General features: G+C 38.6%; 1 protein-coding gene across 2 annotated transcripts in view; it reads right to left on the bottom strand.

Moving 5' to 3' along the window:
* DPP10 (dipeptidyl peptidase like 10) overlaps positions 1-20,948 on the bottom strand; it is a 550,146-nt gene that overhangs the window by 34,950 nt on the left and 494,248 nt on the right. For both annotated transcript variants that reach the window (XM_040604442.1, XM_040604441.1), the window contains exons 9-13: positions 18,361-18,515; positions 15,071-15,168; positions 7,033-7,156; positions 4,834-4,872; positions 3,401-3,508 (exon numbers count right to left, since the gene is read on the bottom strand). In XM_040604442.1, the coding sequence (XP_040460376.1) occupies positions 3,401-3,508; positions 4,834-4,872; positions 7,033-7,156; positions 15,071-15,168; positions 18,361-18,515 (524 nt within the window). The remainder of the gene's footprint in view (positions 1-3,400; positions 3,509-4,833; positions 4,873-7,032; positions 7,157-15,070; positions 15,169-18,360; positions 18,516-20,948) is intronic.

Here is a 20,948-nt window from a genome sequence, read left to right as displayed (position 1 = left end):
AGAAGCTCATCTGAGTGTGCTTCTTGGTGCAAAAGGTAAACCTGTGGCTTACACCACTGAAAATTAGAACTTCACCCCTCACTATAATCCAGCATGAACACGTTGAAGATGTTTTTTCTATACCAGGTTTATGATGCATGGCCTAGATATAAAAAATTCTTTGTTTCCAAATTCAAGACAGATTTTGTCAAGAGAAGAGGTGACACTTCAGCTTGTATCTCAGCTTTAGTGGGCAACACTGAGCAGCAGGAGTTACAGAGCAGGTCAGACGGAGGATCCAACGGCACTGTGCCCTGCGAATACCAAGCACCTAGTCACAGTGGCCTCAGTGATTACGTGGCCTACAAAAACTTGTAAAGGCATGAAGAGTGTTTTAAATCCTCAGATTTCTGAACTGTAACCTTTAAACACCGAGCTCTACATCAACAGCAGCAGTAACTAGAAAGCAGAAAATGCTCAAGGACACCTGTGAGACGTGTCTGGAACTGGCAAGGCAGAAACAAGACCCTTAGAACTGATCCACAAGGAATGAACGACGCAGTAACACCATGGCAAGCCTTGCAAGCACCAACTGAAACCAGGATGTTGTGCTAGGTGCTGTACGTATGTTTATGATGAGGGTTCCCTTGTTCAAGAAGGTTCTGATATTCAGTGCTGTCTCCACAAATGATTAAAATACAAATTAGTGATTTACTATACGTCAGTATTTCTTCTCTAGAGGGAGAGAAGCTGCAACTATTGAAAGAGATATCTAAATATTGAGATCACAGCATCTAACAAGAAACAGCAATAAAAAGCCCAGCCAAGCGTTAATAAACATGGTTATTTTTCAAGGTCACAGCCATAATACATAATTTATGAAGCTTGCAGGAAGTTCTTGCCTTGATCCATTAAAGTTACTTTATAATTCTTAGTTTGTGGTTGGAAAAACGATACTTTCTAGAGTGGCAAAACCCCATGTAAGAAATTTCTAGATACATAACATATGATTCAATCCCATTTTGAGATTAGTTTCTTTTAAATATTTCATAAGTTACTAAAAGCATTTGAAAACAATAAAACACACATCTAGCCCTCTACATTCAGACAGTAAATAATATATGATAGACAGTAACCTTTTAAACAGCAACCTCCCCTTGCAAGAAGATTTAATTAGATGCTCCTGCCAACCTGCTTTGATTATATTATTGACAAATGCTTTTCTAAAGTACAGTCAAAGAAATGCCGTCCAAGAAAGATCATTTGTCAGTACTTATTGTAAGACTGACAAATAAGCCTCAGTGATCAAATTAATCTAAAGCAATCCATTAACATTTACTTCTTTGTCACTGTATGTTCACGTTGGTTCTGTGTTTTAACTTTCCTGCACTTGGAGGCTGCTTTTTGTTAACGAGCTGGTATCTGTACCGAGTAGTACAGAGAAGTAATGAGACTCTAAATTCCAAATTCCAGTGTTATCCAAGCTCCATCATGAAAAAACTGTGATCATCTGGGTATGGGTGACCTGGTGACTGCTTTAAATTCTGCAGGACACCTGTTATGCCACTGTGGCTCTCTCACAAGGTGTGACAAACATCTGATGTGACAAAAGACTTTACGTGCAATGGTTAATATAATTTTTATGCCTCCATGTTTGCTTTAGAAATAATGGATGATCAGATTAATGCGGTGTGTAAAACACATCATATAAACACATTTCCTGTCCTTTATTGCTCTCTGTCAGCCCCGTGACCATGCAGAATGTTGCTTATTGATGAATAATGGTTGATACATGGGATATCACATCTCCTCTTCTTCTCAAGAGCAGGTGTATACTCAAAGCCAAACCTGTCCTTGATGATACCATCCAAACTTGTTTATTCATGGTGATGCTGGTCAAAATAGAAGTTTGTTTTTTTTTTTTTTTTGGAGGTGAGCAGTACAGAGGGCTCTAATTCTGCCTAAAAGGGATAGAATACTAAACTCTTAATCATAAACTTGAATTGAAACATCATCCTGGTGTAATCATGATTAAAACATGCATTTACAAGCAGGTATATATTTAAATATCTTATTGAATAGGAGTGGGCTTAATCTATTACATAAATATTTTCCTGAATTAGGATCAAGTTTCCTGAGCTCTTCAGTAAGTGAAAAATGTCAGAGGCTACAGGTTTAAGGCAAATTTGAATGTATCTGTAACATCCTTGGGAAAGCTGCAAGTTACTTTTTAGATCTACTTCATTATTATTTCATGTATTTTAATGATACTTATTCATATTGGGAAAGAAACAAAAAGAAGACTTGATTGACTAAACGGTTTTGCTCCATTGTGAATTTGTGTGTGGTTACTATATTAATATACCTTTACCAAATTGTCACCTGAGTTAGTGCTTTCTTTAGAAGACAGAATTTGACAAGCCTTTGATCCCTTTTTTCTTCTCTGATGCTTTCTTGATATGTTTACTCTAGTGAATGAGTATCTTTTTCTTGTTTCTTAAGGTTAATTTTTTATTAAAGTTCTTTTGCTCTTGTTCTGTCTGCAGTACACTGTGAACATATTTCAGACTTAATAATGTTCATACCAGAACGCTGTCATAAGGGGAGACAATAGAGCTGCTTGATGCCAAGTCTGCTCTTTTGATGTTTTGGGTACCTTGATAATCCCTCCTACGTCATACGGCTCTGCTAAAGTACCTGGATTAATGCTCTACTGATTTAAATAGATGCCTTGGAGTGTTCCATTCCAGGGCATCATTTCTTTTATTAGTTCATCACAACTTCACACTGGTGACCTTCAAAATCATAGTGCAAATTCATCTTCTTTCAGATTCTTCCTTGGAAAAATAACAACCCTGGGAAATGGAAACCACTGGAAAATGTTGCAAAGGGTAATAAAAGTGTCCTAATTTTCATAACATTTTAAGTTTTGGGTATTGCCTCCCTGTACTGTTGTGAGTAAGATCAGATTCTGAATATTCTGAATTGACATTTAAAATTATACTTGGGCATACATAGTGCATATAAAGAGGGCAAAATGAACATTTCTGCAGATCTCTTGAATTTCTGTGACTATAAAACATTATTATTGACAGAAGGCTCTAACAAGAAAACATCTCTGCTTGTCTATAGAGGTACAAAGAAAAGATGAAAACTTCCAGAAAGAGTACTTTGGAAATAGCTTTCATTTATGGACCTTACGTGCCACCACAGCAGAGGTCTAAGAAATGAGAGCAAGCTTTACATGTTCTGGAAGAAATTATAAATATGTCCCTCTGCACTGAGTGACAACCGGAAAAATGACCATGACACAAGTGTTCAGATTCTACTGAAGTGCAAGCCTTTGCTTGGGTCATGTGTCCTCATCAGAAGTCCTAGATGACCAGTAGGGTATTTAAAATAGCCTGAACTAAAACCTTACCTGAACGATAAACATGGCGATGTGGTGAAATTCACCCCGGCCCCCCTGCTTCACTGGGACAGTCATGAAGAACTTACTGCCATCCCTGGAGAAAACTGGTTCTTCGTTCTATAAATGTAAGATTGTTGTTAGTTTGTCACACTTCTCATTAAACTTAACAAAACACCAGCTTAGGTTTTTTGTCTCTTTGGTTTTGATAGCTGCTGTGCTCATAAAACAAGCGGAGAAAAAAATCCTTAGATTTTGAATATACTCTGGTAAGATTAACAAAAATGTGGTGCCTAAAGCTCAGTGGAGTTCATGCCAGCAGTTACCATTGTGCAACCTTGTCCTAAAGCATGGATTACAGCCCTTGCAAAACCCTCTCTCCCAGTGAAAGGTCTGGTAGTCTCATCCCTCACGCAGTGGGACTTTCCAGGATACATTCCTTTACAGACATACAATTAAAGACAGAGGTAAGTCCTACTAGCGATGAGGAGAACAAATGTTTCCATGGCCTGGACTCAGCGACACATTACTAAGTACGTGCTTAACACTCACTGATTTGATAAAGTTGTATAGGAAAAATAGGTAAATTGAAGTGATATTCTGAATCATGGTCTTACTGTAAATTGTAGCCTGATCTGATACCATCTCTCCACGCGTAACTTCACACAGAAATATTAAAGGAAAACAGCTTGCTATAAAAGCATAGTTTTTTCAAAATGATTTCTCATTTGCACATTGCAAAATGAAGCCTGAAATGTATTTTAAATAGAATGTGTTTCGTCCATTTATTGGACAGCTCTTCTGAAGCCATGAAAATGGAATAATTTGCTGACACATTAGTTCAACATATTGTTCTGGGTATGAATTTAGAAATATTATTCTCATGCATTCCAATTATAGCCCGTATGACCTGTAATCTTTGAACTCCTTTGGGTTTAATTTGGTGAGGTTATTTTTTAATCAGAAAAAAATTAGTGCACTATATAGGACTTGGAATGGGATTTGTCTAATCTATCTTTAACCATCCATGAGTTAGGTAGTTAATCAGCTGGTCATTTAAGTGCCTGATTAACTGAATGCAGCGAGATCAGTAACTGACGGGAATATTGCCTCTGAAACCCAGGCAGTGGCTCAGTTCAAAGGGCTGAATCGCTGGCTGGAAGCACGTTATCTCTTTCCACCACTGACACAGTCAGCTAGATTGCAAAATGTCCTCTGTGTGATGCTAGGTGACAAGATACCCGCTACCAGAGAAACAAGCTGCCACCTGAGTGTTTACACAGGCACTGCTACAATCCTGTTGTTAAATTAATTTAGGTTCCTAAAAGGTATTCAGTTTTAAAAGGAACGTATTTCTGTAGCTTATAAAAATAACATATTATTAAATAAAAATGACAATGAAGCAATTACACTTTATACACCCAGAAATAGCATTTATACTATACCTGTTTAGAAAGCCACAGGTCTGACTGCATTTCATATTTCTAAAAAAAAAGAAAGAAATTGCTTTTATGGAATAGCTATAGATCAAAAATATTTCCCACATTCAGGAAAAGGTCTTTAGCTGTTTTGTGCGTTTTCTTCTACTGTGTTACAATCTTCACATCTCTTCATTGGCACTTACATTGAAACAAACAATAATTTAATTACAAAGTCAGCTGCTTTATTCAGAGTTTTTGGTATAACACCACAGGGGACCTAAGAATGTCTTTTTCAGTCTTTTCTGATTAGCTATCAAGAAGCTTTACACAGGCAGTTCCATTTGTTTTTTACCTCTAGGCATCATCTGATAACTGGATATTTTAGGTCCTTCATCAACACCGGGCAAACAGCCAGCATCAAGCTCGAATTGCGAGACCTTTTCAAATCAAAATTCCCTGCTTTAATGGGTTGTAGTGTGGCATTAGTGAAGAGGAAAAATAAATAAATGCAAATGAATGTTTTTTATTGGGGACACTCATATTTTACATCATGCCATCCAAAAGAACCCCCAAATACCATGCACACATTGTTGGAAAAAAATACAGAATATAGGTCAACTGTTGTAAATTGTCACAGTCACACTGAAGTAATGAAAATTTATTAGCTAGAGAAACATCTGTACATATATGGCCTAAAAATGAAATATCTGTAGCTATTACAGCAGCTGGTTTTAAACTACTTTTTGGAATTGAGAAATGTGCAAAATGGTAGGGGAGAAAAAAAAAAGTTTATAGTTGGAATCAAATGGTGTGATACAATGTTAAAATCTTACAATAAGGCCTTTCCTCATCCATTACTGAATTCAGGAGCATCACTTTATCCCAGCAGATGCAGTGCAGGAAACATCCAGGGTGACAAGCATGAGCCTGGTCTGAGCTGCACGCACTACAGTGACACTGCAGCACTATCCTTCCTTACCTACCTAAGAAGGTCCTTTGCAACACTTTAATTCTTCTGGAGTGGGATTTCTCAATCTCTCTCTTCTGTACTATGTCCTGGATTACAGCTCCCTGGATGCCTACTTCAGGTAAGTCCAATTGACCTTGGAGCACATACAGGCTTCCTTTCAGAAGCGACTGCCCACAGTGGTTCATGACTGACTTTCTTAATAAAGGGGCACAGGGCTTGCGGGAACCATGTAAAAAGCAATGCAATCAACAAATCTCCATGTTCACAATCTTAATCCGCAGTTTGGGGATTTATTTGTAGTTTCTGAGTCAGGAAAAGCACCTTGCATTTTTTTAATTTTTTTTTTTTTTTTTTTACTACATAGTAAAAGAAGCAGACAAGCTCCAAAACAATCCCTAATGCTTTAACATGATTGACTTCAGTAGAAGACACTGATGGGAGCCTTTGACTCAGAGGCCAAATTTAGACCAACATTAATCACTCATAACCATTTAAACTGCCAAATTTTACCCTCTACTTTAGAGCATCTGCTGGTACTGATATTAGCATGTAAAGAAAATATTTATACTTCTAGTTGGGTCTGGGAAGAGATTGTGACTCAGAATGGGAAAGTGGCCAGCTGCATTCAAGATGCAAGATTGACTGTGAAAATGGAGAGACGGAATGCAGGAGTGTCAGAAGTCAAAGTCTGGGTCAAGGGATGGGATGTGGCTGAATTCAAATAGAAAAATACATTTCAGCTTGGCTTACATTCAAAATGAAATATCCCTGTTGCCTGTCAATTTTATTTTTTTCTAGTTATTTAATTCTGTTATTGAATTTGCAGGAATTATCAGAATTTTACACCTTTTCCTTAAACAAATGTAAGCTGTGAGAAACAGAAAGATCGGAAATGAAACTCTGTAGGGGGAGAGAGGAGAAAGCAGGCGGCTGAAAATATCTGATGGAAGACAAGCTTGTCACTGCACTAGCTATATCCAAAGTACATGATGTTCAGCAACTGCAGTTTCCACTGAAGTTAATGAATGAACAAAGCTTAGTAATTCCAAAAATGTCACTCAAAGTTGCTAATTGCATGAAATCATTTCACCAGATTTGGAATTTTCTCACATCCATTTCCTCCCTGCTGACTAATTATATTCAGCTTGCAAGTACTGCATCTGCAAACTGATTTCCAAATTTCTTTTTCTGAATGTGAAAACAAAATGCAGGAAGAAGCCTTGAAAAGAGAGTTTAGGAAAAAAACAACTTACCCTGCTGCAAGCCCCAGTTGTGGTTTCACAAACCGTAAGGATGGAGATATTCTGAGGTCTGTTTAACCATCTCACCACAGCCTTGGTGTTGCTTACCCATTTCACCATAGTGATGTAATATTCCCTAAGAAGACGTTTGAAATCACAATGTTCAGATTATTCCTATTTCAGATTAGATTTTTTTTAAAAAAAGAATATACACAGTTCATCAAATGCTGGATTTTTACCGCATGACAGTATCAGTACCGAGGGATGGAGAAAATAACCCTAAATGCCCAGCATCTGTGTTCCTACAAGAGGAAAGGATCAGTCCCAGCGTGCTGTTCCTCTTGGAAATCCGTACTCCATTATCACCTCCTTCTCAGCCATTTCTAATATCTAAATTTTATCAGCTGTGAAGCATATACTTGTGAAACATAGGTTTGCAAATACACATGAACCATGTATTGCTGGCCAGTTTAAAAACAAACACTAAACTCCAACAGAATCCAGTATTTCCTATACCAAAAGCATTCAGAAGACACACATTTTTGCAAAAGATTCCAGTCCTACCGCCAAATAAAAAAAAAATAAGACCAAATTATCCCCAAACCAAATTCTACAAAACAGAGGCTGAGCTGTTCCATTTGAAAAAGTCTTCAGTGGGGGGTGGAAACAGAAGATTAAATCATTCAGAATCCAGCTGATATAGTAATTAATAGTCCAATTCAAACTGTAACATCATCTTCCATCACTGACAAACTCCCTGATCACTGAAGTGAAAGCAAAAGATCATCTTAAAATTTTTCTCTTTCCATCAACTATGCATAAAAGTATGTTCAAAATTCACTACATTATGACTTGTTTCTCAGGATTGCAGTATACTGCATATATACATATATAAGTAGAAACACATACCCTTCTGAAATTAAGTACTGTCTCAAGGTAATGTTCCTTTGTAATTCACAGTTTTGCAGTTAATCTAGTAGTAGTGTTGTTGCAGGTCAAGTGATAAAACCAAGGCAAAGTTTGTAGAAGTCCTATGTTTTATTAGATCGGCTGATAAAGTTAAATAAAACCAGAGAAGCCTGCAGGGCAAAACCTGTTTTAGTTCTGAGGAAGCTGCTATCAGTTTGTGTCGCCAAACTTAGCAGGCTTTTTTTCAACTAATCTACGTACTGGTAATGAGAATAAGTGCACTCTCTTTTCCTCCAGACCCAAATACACAAACGTCCTGGGATTACTAGACTCTCTGCATCTGTACGTACCTCAAGTTTCCTCACAATAACCTTTAAAGAGGAAAGACTATGACTGTTCTCTGGACAAAAGACTGAAGCAAGGTATTTCATTAAAATGTACACTTATTTTAGGTCCTCAATTTGATACCCACTTAGTTAGGTGCTTCACAGCAGTTTGAATGTTCAGTGCATAACATTCACCTTTGTTTGGGAATATTTCTTAAATCAGACTGTGGATTAATTTACCTCATGTCCAAAGAGTAACAAACGCAATTGCCAATCACCTGTGCAACAGCAGTTCAAACTCCCTGTATCACACAGAGGCTGCGTGGCAAAGGCAGAATCCAGTTTTAGCATTCAACTGGCCTAATAAGAGCAGACTTTCCTCTCTTGCTGTGGCTTGTTTTATTCAAGCTGCATCTCCTCACTCCACTCCTAATGTTCTTTTTCCTGTACTTTGTGTAGCCAGTTCCCGGGTTTTCCTTATTGATCCCTTTTCTCGCAGCAGGGCCACTGTAAGATGATCACGGGAACCGTAAAACCTGTTTGTTGATTCTCATTTCTATCCACACCATCTCACCAGTTCTCATGGCTCCCACTGAACCTGACCATCAAGAAAACCTCATTCAAACCTTGCCTCATAGACCTGTCTTTTTGGTTTTCAGCCAGTCCCCATTTTGTGGTCTAATCAAGTTTTCACCTCAGACTTTTTAAAGTTTCTTCCCTCTCATCTGCCCTAGCATTTTTTCCTTTCTGCATTCCAAAAACATAGCTTTCCTCTTTACTCTGTGTAAAAGCAGACAGAAAGCACTGAGAACAGAAAAGGCAGGCTCCTTCCACAGCATCCCATGTCCAGTCATGCTGAAGGAGTTTGTATGTGACTCACTTTATTCTAAGCTGGATTGAACCAGGCAACGTATAAAACCAAGAGCTTAAAGCTCCTTGACCACAGTACTACTTCTGATCCCAAATTCGGTATTTAAATCTGTTGCTTGACTTCAAATTGGCCTTCAAAAGGCAATTATATAAGTTAATCAGTATAAAGAATTCCCTTAGGCCTGTGAACCAGGCACGTCACATGTATACAGTCAGCTCAACAGTCAGAGCTGGAACATCTTGTGTATGCCAAAGGGGTGCTGCACACCGAGAAAGGTCAGATCTTGGGGCCTGAGGGCGATGGAGGATATTCAGAGAAAAAATAAATTTCCAGCTGCAGGTGTTAAGAAAGCAAATGTCTTTCCTGAGCATATGGCAATTAACTTTTTTCCAAAGACTTGTAACTTGGTGAAGTCTGCATTCATTTTTAACTGCTGACAAAAAATGTTAAATATCAAAGGTGTTTATCATCCTTTGCCGAGCTTGAAGACCTTATTTTTTAAAAAATCTTTCATTCTTACAGAATGTTTTCCTTTATTTTGCTTATCTTAACTAATACACAGTTCTATGGAGGTAGCTTAACAGTTTGCTAATACATTTATCACCACTTAAGAATGTCTACCACGTCTTGTTTCACTTGTAAGTTTTGGGATGCTTGTGACTAGAACGATATATCTGTGTATCTTGCTGGCTGTTAGTGTAAGTGCTTAGCAAAGTCAACAGAGACAATAAGCTGAACAAGGGGAAGAGATTTGCACTGCATTACACTGGAAGCACAGTTGTAATCATAATTGAATTTGAATATTAGATACTTAGATTTGAAATAGACTAACACCACAGGAAAGTAACTCACAGCATTAAACTTAAATAAGACAGCGTTGAAGAAAAAGAGTCAAAATTTGGAACTTCATACCATTCAATGTAGTGAAGAAATTGCTCTAACTTTAAGCCAATGAGCTGATTATGAAAGCCTTGCTCATAAGAATATCTGGAAGATATTTAATATTTATAGCAATGGAAAAAGGAACCTTACTTTGATGGCTTTAATAGATTTGGATTTTGATAATAAACACAACAGGGTTCACCTTAAAAAAAAACCAACCAACCTATTATGCCTTACTAGTTTGCTGGCAAGTTGTTATCTAAGAAAGTAAACAACAGAAACTTGCCCCATGCAGAATGCTCTAGAATATTTACTATAATCTAAAATTATTTATATTGCTGTGTATTGAAAAGTGGATGAGAATTTACAGATACTAATAGACAACGTCATTCTCAGAAACACGTGCAAAACAACACAAATCAAGAACAACCTGCAAGGTCGCTAAGATAACTACAGTTTGTTAGTATTTTGGTATACTACACATGACTTTATCTATGCATACATTGCTGGATGTATTGCAGTCTTCTTCTGAGTCTAAGCCACAAGTATTTGGTTGGAAGGGCTTTTTCTAGCTCCCCTTCCCATGGGTGGTGATGGCCACCATCCTAGTCAGGCTAACAAGCTCTGTTCCCCGCTTCCTTGGTGCCATGGGCCCTGGTCATGACCATCTTGGTAGCACGCTGATGGACCCTCTTCATCTACTTTGAATCCCCAAGTTGGTGGGTGATGCTCTGCCTTTATGGGTAATCCAACCTCCCTCAGTCTGCTGGCCACACTCCCACAGCAGTCCAGCTCTGGTGACAGTAAGCACATGCTGTTGTCCCCTATTCAGCCCCAAGCACAAATCTCTCAGCAGAACAGCTGGGCAGGCAGCTGGGTCCCAGCCCCTGCTGACCCAAGGGCTTTTCCTGGCCCATGTGCAGCACTTGCATTTCTTCCTACTGAATAGGGAAGGGTATAATCAATAAATACTTTGGCATTGTGCGGGAAGGCTTCAATAAAGTATGTGAATATTTTTTTATTCTGTAGGCTTTGGCTGAGCAGATTACAGCCATTTGCTATAGGGTATGGGAGTGAATTAATCCTTTACATTAACCTTGTGAGATGGGTATTGTTACTGCCAAGTTACAAGACAGGGGAGGGGCCAAAGCTTGAAAGAAGTTTAGACACAGCATATCTAAGCAAAGCTAAAAGTAAACCCCAGTTTTCTTAATAGCAAATTGGACCCCCCTCCCAACCTTTCCCATTTCCAGTTAGAATCCAGTAAGCTTCACATTCCAAAGCAAGGCTGCCAGAGGTATAAAATCAAGCTTTCTAGATTCAAAAGGTGATTTCAAATTAGAAGTATATAAATATCCAAATGATTCTGTTGATTTGGATATGTGTGGATAACAAAAACACTGGTGAGGCTTGTAAAAGCATTATTTGAATTAATACAAACTCAATTTCTTAAGTGTTTTTGGTTTCATTACAAACGATTAAAGTTCATAATTTTTTTTTTTTTTTCTACAAAGTCTGAAGGGTCTGGCTGTATACTTCAGTCTCTTTAAAAAGCAGGCACATATGAAATGAGAATGTAGATATCTAGCTTTTTTTTCAGGCATTTAACTACTATTGGAAAAAGTAAGTAAAAGGACTGAATTTCTTACGGTGCTTTTTAAAGCTACCTGGTCAGCAGTGTCTGGGAGTAGTGGGGAGCCGTTGTAGCTTGCTTACTATGGATGAGAATGGGGAAAGAAGACAGTGGGTGACCCCAACACTGAGACTTTCAGGAGTCAACACACAGTTCTAGCAGAAAAATATTTTCATCATATATGAAAGCACAGCTCTACTCTAATAACCGCAATTTCTTTCATGTGTTATTTCACGTTTTCTTGGTCTTAGCCTATTTTTACTTTGGAGAAGAAATGATTTTTTTCTGCCTGACAGGTCTAAATTCAAGCATGGAGTTTTAAAAATCAGCCTACATAATTTCTTCCTAACATATTAATACCTTAGATCTAAATAGCACCAGTTACAAGAATTCTTCAGTTGTCCTAAGTTACAGTGGTTTGCACTGACCACCTGCACACACTTTTTCAAGATTTGCAGCAGGAGGTATTAGCTTTCCAACTGGAACTTCAGGAGCTAGCAGTGTACGAATGCACACATACTTCATCTTCCATGTATACTGGCTTTCTAGGGCTAATGAGAAAAAAACCCTGCAGTACAAAATCATGTTTGCCACTGAAGAAAACATAATGTAATTGTACGCATGGAATGGAAACACCGAGGGGGAAACAGTAATTGCACAGAATGCAAGCACACGCTTAAAGGGAGACTGTCAGTCTTTTTGTGGCATTAACAGTGCACAGTAGATGGTAATTTTTTTCCACAGAATCAAACTTTCAGGAGTAAATCTAAAAACGTTATTGCTATCTTTATATCAGAATAGCCTGAACAAAGGTTGGGAAATATTACCAAGCACATTTATAGAATCACTGCAAGAAGTAAATGAAGGCAGAACACTGAATTTACTCAATCTTGCATCGAGTTCCCAGATGTCCTAAAAATCAGAGAAATAGTTTTCTGTATTCAGAGGTCCTGCACTGCACACAATTTGGGGAGAGTTAAGAATGTGAATGTTACTTTTTGCAGTTATAACTAACAGAAGCCCTCTTCCCTATCCATTTGTGCTTTCTCTGTGTAGGAATCTCTCCCGTAATAGCAGTTGGTTATAACTTGCACAACACTAAGTCCAGAATGTCCCTGCCCTGAAAGATCCATACAGCTATATATGATAGCATCCCATTCCATTTAATACTGAAAGACTCCCATGACCTATTTACCAATGACTCCATAGTGAATGGATTAGAAAGGTATTGAGAAAAAGAGACCACTGAAGTGGCTACTACTTTTAGTAAAAAACCCAATACTTTCAAAAACCCCTCCCAACCATTACAAATTCCAAGGATTTACACTCTAGAAAGGCCTGTTCAAAGATCATTCTTCATATCTATATACATTGATCTACAGATATATACAGATTGATGACCAGTGTGATAACTGACTGCTACTCAAATCCAGAGTCAGAATGCAAGACTTACAGTACACTTGGCTCACAACTGTGTAATTTTTCTGAATTTTACATCACAGACATTATACCTTAACAGCTAAAACTGAGATGAAACTAACTTTTTTCACAGTTTTAAGTAGTTTTACTTGGTCTTCTGATAAACTAACAAACCAGAAACATTAAACATGAATATTATTTCAATTAAACAGCAACAATATCTCAAAACCTTTATCAAGGACTCAAAAATCTGGCAAAGATGCCTGTTAGGGCTCACAAAAGAAATTCCAAATTGAGCTACTGCTAGCCTTCAGCTGCAAGATGCAGAAGAGGTTCTAAGATACTAATATTCATTCATTTGATTCTACTTATTTTCAACCTGCTGGGGAGGAAGAATGAACCTGAAACATCTAGTGGGAAACCATAACATCTGAAGATTTCCAAGGTACTTTTTTTCTTGAGATTTACATATTGCTTTCTCATTTAACTTCTTCGTGCCTTCTGACATTTAAAGGACAATTTTAATGCTGTTTGAGAGAGTGAAGATGCTAATCTTGACAGCAAGAAATCTCTTTCAGATCTTACAGCACTACTTAAATTAATGAAGGGTTAGCAAGCAGCAGGAGATTTTATTACGTTTTTCAGTAGTGGCCCATCAACAGAAAGAAAATACTTCAAAAAGCACAACTCATTTGGAATCATTCCTTTCACTAACACAATCAGTAAGAATTCCAGCTGACACAAATAATTGCAAGGCATAATTCACCATTAAACCATTCCTGCACTAAATTAGGGTACCTCAATTTGTGTAGAAGAGAGCTATGCCAGCTGAAAAGTGGCTACAATGGTTGTGAATCAGTGCCCACTGTTAACGTCCTGATTGTTTGGGGAACAATTACCATAAAATCTTTTGGGTTTTGTAGGAACTGCAAAAACAACAACTACACACAGAGGTGTTTGTTTGTTTGTTTGTTTTTATCTATGGGTAGCTTTATGATTGCCAATCCCTCTCATGCTGTTCTCCATCTGAAAATGCCCTGAATAAAGACAGAAAGTGGCACTTGCCTTGCCTTTAGACTGGAGCCAGATCTGGACTGTAGTAACTGTTGTTGTTGTTACTATTATTATTATTATCTCTATTATATAACATTTTAGGGCTAGAAGACCATTAGTATGTGCACTGAAACCACAGCAGGAATTTAATCAATATGACTGCAATTTTACAAACTGGAATACACATACGGCAAGGGATGAAAATTTTCTTGCCTTTAAACAAAAGGTTCAAGGCATCTCAGGTGAGGACAGGTGATCAGGAGCTCAGCTTAAGACAGTAATTTTAGCAGAAGAGTCACCAGCTGCAGCCAGACCTCATTACTTCAGTCCCCAAGTTAACGGGACTGTTAAATTAGCTCACTGGTTCTGTAGCAGTTTCTCCTGATAAACACCACCCTTAGTCTCTGTGATCTGGTGGCATTGCATCTCACCTGTCACCTCACTGCATCTGTCAGCCGTGACGAGACACAAAATTTTCCATAACCTATTAGATTTGAAAAGTTCAGAATATTTCTCTCTAAATGATGAAACACCCTGCTGATGTGCTCTGTGCATTTATAAGACACTTCCATATTCTGCAATCTAATTTCAGAAACGGAAAGCAACAAGTTGGCACACAGCAAGGAGAGGCTGGGAGTGAACGCAGTAATGACCTCAGAAGCTGGGCAGTGTTCAGCCCCCTTGACCATAGCTTAGGATTCTTAATTTCCTGGATTTCAAGTACATTGGAGCTTCCCAGGAAATCACACATGACCAGATCTGAGATCCTTGTGATTTCTAAGAGGAGCATCAATCCAGTCCAGCTGTATTTTATTTTATCATGTTCAGCCACAGGGATGGAGAGCACATGCATTCCAGTCTAAGATAAGTGTTGTTCTCAGGTAAAAAGGCAATGATTAGCCTAAGAGACAGTCAGGTTAAATCAAATATGAGTTTCAAAACAATGAAATTATATACCTTGATTTAAAGCTGTCAGGTGGCATCAGTTCCAAGGTATGTGCTGGTCCATACAGATTAACCACAAACAGCTTTATTGTTGGGTTTGTTTGACCTGCCTTTGAAAAAAAAAAAAAAATTAGGAGCTTTAGAGGCACTGAGTCACTGACAGCTAAATAGACTCACTCACTGACACGATTCAGTACCTTTACAATAATGAGAAGTTATTACAATTTAAAAATCTTAAATGTTAAAACTTGAATTTCACAGCCAAAAATAAGAAGCATTAGTTCAGTAATTCTCCCACTGCCCTTTACTGACCACAGACCCCCCTGTGCAGAGCAAGTGACCAATGCTAGAAGTGGCTTGGCCCACTTCAGTGAAGTCAGCTGCAAAAACACAGTTCCTAGACCAGCAGTTAGAGCAGCCTCCAGCACAGTCTCTTCCAGACACTATTGTTCCTTCTTCCAAAAAGCTGCATGACCTATATCTGGGATAGTATTCCTCCTCTTCCTCCTATCCCTTCTCTTTCTTTACCAATTTCCCCCAGTCTTCCTTCCCTGGTTTGCTGCGTTGGAAATCTTTATTTTTGGCCCTGTTAAGGACCAGCTGCTTTGGCAGGCCAGCTCTAAGAGAAACAAAATGCATTTTGTTGCTAAAGGGGAATAAAATGGCAGTTTGATATATATATATATCTACTGGGAAGAATCCGATGAATCCTGAGGATCTACAGGGAGGTGAGACTCATACTTCTCACAGTAACATGGCTCATTAGTAAAGGATGTTCCTGAGATGAACAGGAAGGACTGGCAATAGAAATCAAGGCTCTGCAGGACTGCAAGGAGGTGCTACTGGTCCCACACCCCTGTCCTAGCTATATCACACTCAAGCTTCTTTTTCAGGGAAGTCGCAGGAGTCACACAATGCTATATAGCATCCTTGGGATATGGGGAATGAAAAGTGGTTCTCTCAATGGGGCTGACTCCTGTTTCATACTGGAAGGACAAGGTAAAATCACTGATTCTACAGATTTAATCATAATATTCTACAAAAGCTGTATATCTGGCTCTTCACAGGGGTATTTTGAAATGCAAAATATCTTGGCTGAAATAAACGCACAAATTCCCTTTAGAAATTGGACTTATCTCCCAATATAGTCTGCATGCTGTATCCACTCATTTCTGAGTAGTATGGCAGACAAGAAAGTGGCATTTCTGTATTTTCACTAGTGCTACAAAAAAAAAAAAAAAAAGTTTTGAAAACGGATTTAATTAGACTCCTGGAATTTCATACTTTTTTTTCCATAAAAACTTTCACATTTGCCTCAATAGAAATGTGGTCTTTCAAAAGGCATCCTTTGCATGAAGGCAGCTTGCAGAAATGTAAGACTGTGGAACAAAACCACTGAAAGATCAAGTCCTTAGGACACAACTGCAGCCTCCTTACATCCTTTGAACCTGACATTGACTGCACAGTGGTATCCAAGTACTCTCACTGGGAGGGCTGCCATGAGTAATTACTATCCAGCACGAGTACGAGTTGTAGAGAGACGCTCTAAATCTGTGCTGGCCCCTGTGCCTGAAACGAAGCACAGCGCTGCCCCAGCTCTGCCATCACCAGTCCTGCTCCAGATGGGACAGAGGGGTCTGTGGCACAGCACAGCCTGAGCTGGCCTCTGCTCAGGGCTGTACCGCCCCGATGTCCTGTCCCCGCCACAGACACACAGCGTGCAGTTCTCATGTCCACGTCTCTCCCTCGAGAGCCTCAGCTGCTCTACCACTCAGGGTCTCCCCATGACAATTTAAATAGTGTAAATCCTGTATGATACCCAAAACGTCTGTTCAGTAGCACAAGAACCCTGTACACTGAAATCCTACTTGTTCTCAATCTATTTATCAAAACTCAAACTTCCTTTTTAATTCTGTGCTTATGACGTACACAGATGTGCGTGGTCCAGTATTCACAAACACAGGTGGGTCTAATTTTATTTTTTAATCATAGACACAATTTTCTCCTATGGTTTGAATCTATAATAAAGACTAAACCTTTTTTTCATCTCTGTTGCCATACCACAAGCTTCATTACCAATTAATGGTGTTTAACGGGTAGCTAAATTGGCATTAAATGAAGACATTAAATAAAGATAATGTTTTTTCATTAACGAGATTACTGAAGTAGTATTGTGCATCACTTTTATGCTGAATTGCTAATGAAATGGAATTACTCATTTCTTGTTTACAAAGCTGACTTTTAAAAATATTCCTTTTTTTTTCCTTTGCTCTGGCACCCAAGGCCTTTTGCCAATGCAAGTATGTAAACTACCTCTGAAAATACTGTTACTTCATTATTTTAGAGTATTATTTCATAGCACAAATACATTACATTTATATTATGCATATTATTGTTTCATAGTACCTGGTACAGTCTAACTGTCCACCCATCAAGAATAGCGAGTCATCGCCAAAAATTGGTATCAGGAATAGGGGAACTAGTATTTTCTAAAGCCCTCAATGAGCTTCCCTTGCAATGTCAAAGAAGTACCACATACATGGACCTACATATCTGGTCAGAAAGGAATTCAGACACTTTGAAACTGCATGCATGGGATGGATAAACTGATTACGCTGGAAGGGAATACCAGTGCTGGAGCTCGGCACAAAAGCAATGGGCTGGGGAGGCACCGAATCAGGAAATCCCCAGAAAACAAGGACTGATCTCATACATAATCCTTGTCTGTGCAGTTCTTTCACCTATCAACACAAGTCTAAAAAAACTTCTCTACATCTTCTGAAACTGAGCAATCATCCAATTTTTCACATATATCTTTTCTCTCATTTTGATGGCCAGGAAAATATTCTATTGTGGTTTGTCTTATTCAAGGCCAATCTGTCACATTCATTAACAGCATAATTTACTGACATCTACATAACTGCAACAGAACTTGCCCTGCCCTCTGCACACAGTGTGTGTGACTCCAGTGCAGTTGTGACAGTATCTTTTTCTCTATGCAATCCTTCAAACATACTACACTTGTGTCAGAACTAGTGGATTGATTTTACCAAGCCATATATCAATGATGAAATGACAATGAATTAGTTTGTCTGCTGCTCCCTCACTTGATAGTTTCTTTCCAGCAAAAGTTGTTATAGTCTACTGGGGGGGGGGGGGGGGGGGCAGTGTTTAACATTTCCTGAAAAGCAATATGAACAAAATCATCCTCTGTTACTGCCTACAAACACTCCTTCCATATGGTTGAATAGTACCACTGAACAAGGAAGAGAAAGTGGGGGTCGTGCTCACACTCATCTTACCTTAGGATATGGATACTGCTTTCCTTTGGGATATAGACCTCCAGTAAACCGGGGAATAACCATGTTTGGTACCAGAGAGTCATTTATGGTCAGGAACGCCAGTCTTTCACCATCTGGAGACCACCAGTGGGCAACATGGGAATGAAGAACTTCCTCTGCAAAATCAGATGTCCTTAGGGTCCATAAAAATAACTCCGACATAATTCCCAGCTCATTCAGTTGGCACAGATTTTTTTTCTTTCTGCGTCTATTTGAAATGCGTCTGTTGTAATTTCAGTAATTTCACATTATCCTGGGTTGAACGTTTGGATAACAAGGCATATCAAAAGACCAAACTTAACCATTTTCCTCAAATGAATACTTTCGTTGGCATCAATAAATCATCTAAACATGTAAGATTATTGCAACTGCCATATGTTTAGTTTCTATTGCATTCCATTAGGTGTGTTTAATTAATTTTTAAATGATTTGGACCATTTTAATAGACACTTTTTTTTCAGGATTGTCAACTTTTTTTTTTTTTCTTCTCTTGTTCCATTAACATATAACTTCAGTATACCTGATTTCTCTGAGCTGTGACACCTGGTAACATGCAGGTCCTCATACAGTGATATTTATGTAATTATTTCTGGATGCAATATTTTGACTTTCTTGTCTCAGTCTAATGTCAGCTTTAATTTTTTAAAAGTTTAGTTTTTCTGCAATGTAAGTCTTTGAAAATCCAATCAAAATTTATTATTTTTATTCAAATTTTATTTGACTTCCAAATGAAAATAATTCTCCAAAATGTCATGCAATGTTATCTTACGTTTACTGTCATTGTATTTCATATTTGAAAGAAACAAAGCAGAATCAACCATAGAAGCAGCACCCAAACTCCTGGAATCCCAGTAAAGCAGCTCCTGACCAATTCCAAATTCACTCTGTACACGTCTCCTGTCTTCCACTTGTGGGAGATTTTTTTCATTATGTATTTGAAATATTGACTTGTTTGGTGAACATTTTATATTTAAATTTGAAGAATTTGGCTGGAAACACTAATTGAGAATAGTATACTAATGGGAACAGAGGCCTGAATGCACACCGAATTTAAAAGCTCAACTACAAAACTGAAACTGTCAATAAAGACTCTTCAGGATGCTAATCAGGTTCTGAAATTTATGAAGCAGCTTAATGGGTTGAATTATCTAAGGTTAGGTGCAATGAAGCTGGGACCTGTATTCAAAGTCTTATATTCTGGGTCATGCTTCTCTCCCTGGCTGGACAACTAAAACCTTATACAGAGGTGTCTTGTTTTCAGCTGGGATGGACTTAGTTATCTTCTTAGGAGCTAGTGCGGTGCTGTGTTTTGGCTTTGACATGAGACTTTTCAGTTCCTCAGGCCTTGCTAGTAAAAAGGCTGGAGGGGCACAAGGAACTGGGAGGGGACACAGCCAGGTCAGCTCACCCGAACAAGCCAGAGCAGTGTTCCGTCCCATGGGACACCGTGCCTGGTATATGCCCCTGGGGGCTGGCCGGGGCAGGCAGGTCACTGCTCGGGGACTGGCTGCGCATTGGGCCGGTGAGCAGTTGCGTTGTGCACCACGTGTTCCCTTCTTCCTTTCCCTCTGGATGTTATTCTTTCCCTTCCCCTTTTCATTATAACTGTTATTGTCATCAGTGTTATTAGTTCTTTCTTTTTTATTCTATTTCAATTATTAAATTGTTCTTATCTCAACCCCCGAGTTTTACATTCCTTTCCAACTCTCCTCCCCGTCCCTGTGGGTGAGGGGGGAGTGATCCAGCGGCTGCGCGGTACTTAGTTACCAGCCGGGGTTAAACCACGACAACAGGAGAACTGCAGAGAATGGATGGTGAATGTCGGATAGGAAAAATTGCAATTGTGTTTGTTTTAAAATATTAGTGTGCATTTAAACAAGGTTATTCACACAAAGAGAAGCTATTCCCAAATGTTTTGGAATGTAAAAAATGCTAATAACAAACTCATGTAAATGATAGAGGAAAATAAATGTCAAAAAGAGGAACAGTTCTCAATTCAACTAAAAACCTCTTAACTTCATCTGGACAATAGTCAGCCTGCTCAGTTTCGGATGCTATTAAAAACTCTACTGAAAGTAGAGGGCCGCTTTAAGTTAAACAACAGTTAAAGGCAAAGAAGCAGTATAGTCATTCCTGCCACATGGACTGTGGCTCTCCAGGGTGTATAGACAGAATTCCCTTTTACCTGACTTTAATTATGCATATTGTGAAGAACCCACTGCATGCCTGCATCCTGGGGAAGCCAAAGCGTTCTCCGTAACCAAGAAACACAACAGCTATTTGGGCCAGGGATTAAAAAACTTGGAAAAGAATGGGCAAAATCACTTAAGGAAGGCTTTAGGACACGTATCAGGAGGAAGGCTTTGTGATGTGTATCACCTCCCACAGTATTTCAGAAACTTCCTAGTCCCAGACTAGACACCTTTTGCTTTTCCTTCTCATGACAAAGGTATGTGTATAACTGTAGAGACAGGGAACAAGAAGAACAAACTAGGGTGGTAACTGATGTGGAGGTATAAGACATTTGGATGAATACGACTTGTAAAAAA

The sequence above is a fragment of the Falco naumanni genome, chromosome 8 (genome assembly GCF_017639655.2).
Source record: "Falco naumanni isolate bFalNau1 chromosome 8, bFalNau1.pat, whole genome shotgun sequence".
NCBI lineage: Eukaryota > Metazoa > Chordata > Aves > Falconiformes > Falconidae > Falco > Falco naumanni.
This window is presented reverse-complemented; position numbering and strand designations above follow the sequence as displayed.